The following is a 2,500-nucleotide window of genomic DNA, read 5'->3' as shown; positions in this document are numbered from 1 at the left end:
GTCTTTCTTCAACATTCATGTTAAAGAAAGACAGAAGTAAGATTTATCTGAGCTTTGATGTAAATGGAAAGCACCTATTCTTAGGGATGTCTTGTAGCTCAGTGTAAGTGCAATAGATTAGTATGCTAAGGGTCATGCAGGTTTGACTGAGTCCTGGATACTGCAGTTTGCTCATTAGGATTCTTTAAAAAAAAAAAACATTCTTGTTTGTGTGCATTATTTCCACTAGTTTATGGTGGAAGAAGAGGAGAAAGCATTCATTCAGACTTTCATACACATGAATATATACACATGTAGGCAAGCACACAAGTGTAAACTTATGTAGACAGGTATACAAACGGTTTTTATAAAGAAGACTTTTAAATGCTTATAATTCAAAAACTAATCATAGAATAAAATTTTAGACTTTATCAGAAACAAAAACTACACAGAAAAAATGAAGTTGCCTCAATTAAACGTCGTCACGGGCTGCTACAAGCATAAATAGTTAATTCAATTGGATATTATTGAACCAAATATTTAAATTATTAAAACAATTATTTCATGTTTTTTATTCATTAATATTGATGTTGCCAATAGATTTTATCTCAACTTACACTGATGCTGTTAAAACATTATTTTTTTCCGTGTACGACTTATCACAAAATCATACAAATTGACCAAAAACATTTTTGTCATGAGAATCATGTGTGATCCTTTATAGCATATTTTGTAAAATCTGTTCTTTCTAAACTTAGCTATCTGGATATATATTCGAATTAGACAATATTGTTGAATCCTAGTTATTATTGTGATAAAGTTCAAAATATGCAGTTAATATATAGCTTATATTAAAAAAAACAGGCTTCTTTTCTTACAGGATTTCTCTGAAAGCAAAAATTGCAGACCCATAGTTTTGCACGATAGTCCACTTGACATAATGGATTTAAAATAGCTCTGCAGGTAGATCTTGTACATAAAACTGGATCATATTGAATTGGTGGAAGATCTGCTCGTTCTTTAATTGGTTGGTATAAAGCACCTAATGGAACAACCAGTCTGGTAGCATCGATACGTGATGAGGGAAATACGTTCCATGTTAAACGCACACCGTCCCTATCTTCGTTTTGTTGAATAAAATCTTCATATGTCGTCATCATACTATAAGATATAACAGTTTATTTTTTAGTACAAGTAGTTTGCTTTTTCAGCTATATTAAGTTAACTTCTATTCTCTCTTTTATATAATTGTACTTTTTAATATAGAGGTATAAAATAATGAATAGTAAGTGAACAAAAATTCCAAAAAAATAAAATTATTATAACTATAACAGGTTAGTCAACAATGAATAAGTACTTACGATTATCTTCATACACAAAAATGTAAATTAATTAGCACTATTCTGTATTCACTAATATAATCCCTTTAGTATACTGAGAAAGTTACATAAATTTTTGTAAAAAATAATAATTTTCTCTCTCTCGAACAACGTTCAGGCCACGTCACTTACAAGATTAAAGGAATGCGCAAATATGTCTTCCGTTCTACATGTGTCACGTAAAATCCACCACAGACTACTCATAAATATAGAACAGGAAGTTGATTACGGTTCTTGAAACGAGGTGAAAATTACAAAAGTGAACAGATTTACTAGATTTCAACCAATGAAATCATAGGCTGGTATTCATAGTTGGTTCTTATTTTAAGATTGTCTTAAGTAATGTCTTAAGATGCTAATACGGCTCTGTGATTGGTTAATGGCATCTTAAGATCGTACTTAAGACGGACTTAAATATAAGATTCGACTAGGGCCGGTATTCATAGTCTTCGAGATTGTCTTAAGTAATGTCTTAAGACGCTAATACGGCTCTGTGATTGGTTCATGACATCTTAAGATTAAACTTAAGACGGTCTTAAATAACTATGAATACCGGCCATAGATACGCTAATAAATTTTCTCATTTTTGTAACTTTTCACCTCGTTTCAAAGGGGGTCGATTCTGTATTTTGAGACAAGGTAAAAATTACAAAAGTGAACAGATTTACTAGATTTCGACAAATGAAATTGTAGATTCTCTAGTGAATTTCCTCACTTTTGTAATTTTCACCTCGTGCCAAGATACAGAATCGACCCCAAGAACCGTAATAAGCCCCCAGGGTCGATTGTGTATCTTGATTGAATAGGCTTGTTCGCGTTGCTTGAAATCCCCAAACATTTTTGCACTTGAAATGAAATAAATATATATTCAGCCGTTGGAGAGAGAGAAAGCGAAGATGCTGAGTGCAAAAAGTGCAAGCAACGCGAACAGACCCAATATCTACGATTTTATTTGTCGAAATCTAGTAAATGTGTATCTTGAAACGAGGTGAAAATTACAAAAGTGAACAGATTTGAGGCAGGAGCCAATAAAATAAAAGAAGAAGAAGTACACAATAGTAGTTACATTATTTGCGTTTTCGATTTGCGACTCAAGCCGACTCGGGTCGCATCATGTATAAAGGTGAAATTTCATGGGCAGT

The 2,500-nt window shown here is 32.4% G+C and overlaps 1 protein-coding gene across 1 annotated transcript in view; it reads right to left on the bottom strand.

Moving 5' to 3' along the window:
- LOC112467593 (protein transport protein Sec23A) overlaps nt 1–1,521 on the bottom strand; it is a 4,759-nt gene extending 3,238 nt beyond the window's left edge. Inside the window, exons 1-2 of the mRNA XM_025036277.1 lie at nt 1,341–1,521; nt 858–1,140 (exon numbers count right to left, since the gene is read on the bottom strand). Of these exons, the coding sequence (XP_024892045.1) occupies nt 858–1,139 (282 nt within the window). The 5' untranslated portion in view covers nt 1,140; nt 1,341–1,521. The remainder of the gene's footprint in view (nt 1–857; nt 1,141–1,340) is intronic.
- Between the last annotated feature and the right edge of the window lie 979 nt (nt 1,522–2,500).

This window comes from Temnothorax curvispinosus, unplaced genomic scaffold (assembly GCF_003070985.1).
Source record: "Temnothorax curvispinosus isolate PA1 unplaced genomic scaffold, ASM307098v1 QBEX01017624.1, whole genome shotgun sequence".
In the NCBI taxonomy this organism is placed as follows: domain Eukaryota; kingdom Metazoa; phylum Arthropoda; class Insecta; order Hymenoptera; family Formicidae; genus Temnothorax; species Temnothorax curvispinosus.
The sequence above is the reverse complement of the archived record's forward strand: the minus strand, read 5'-3'. Positions and strand labels throughout refer to the sequence as shown.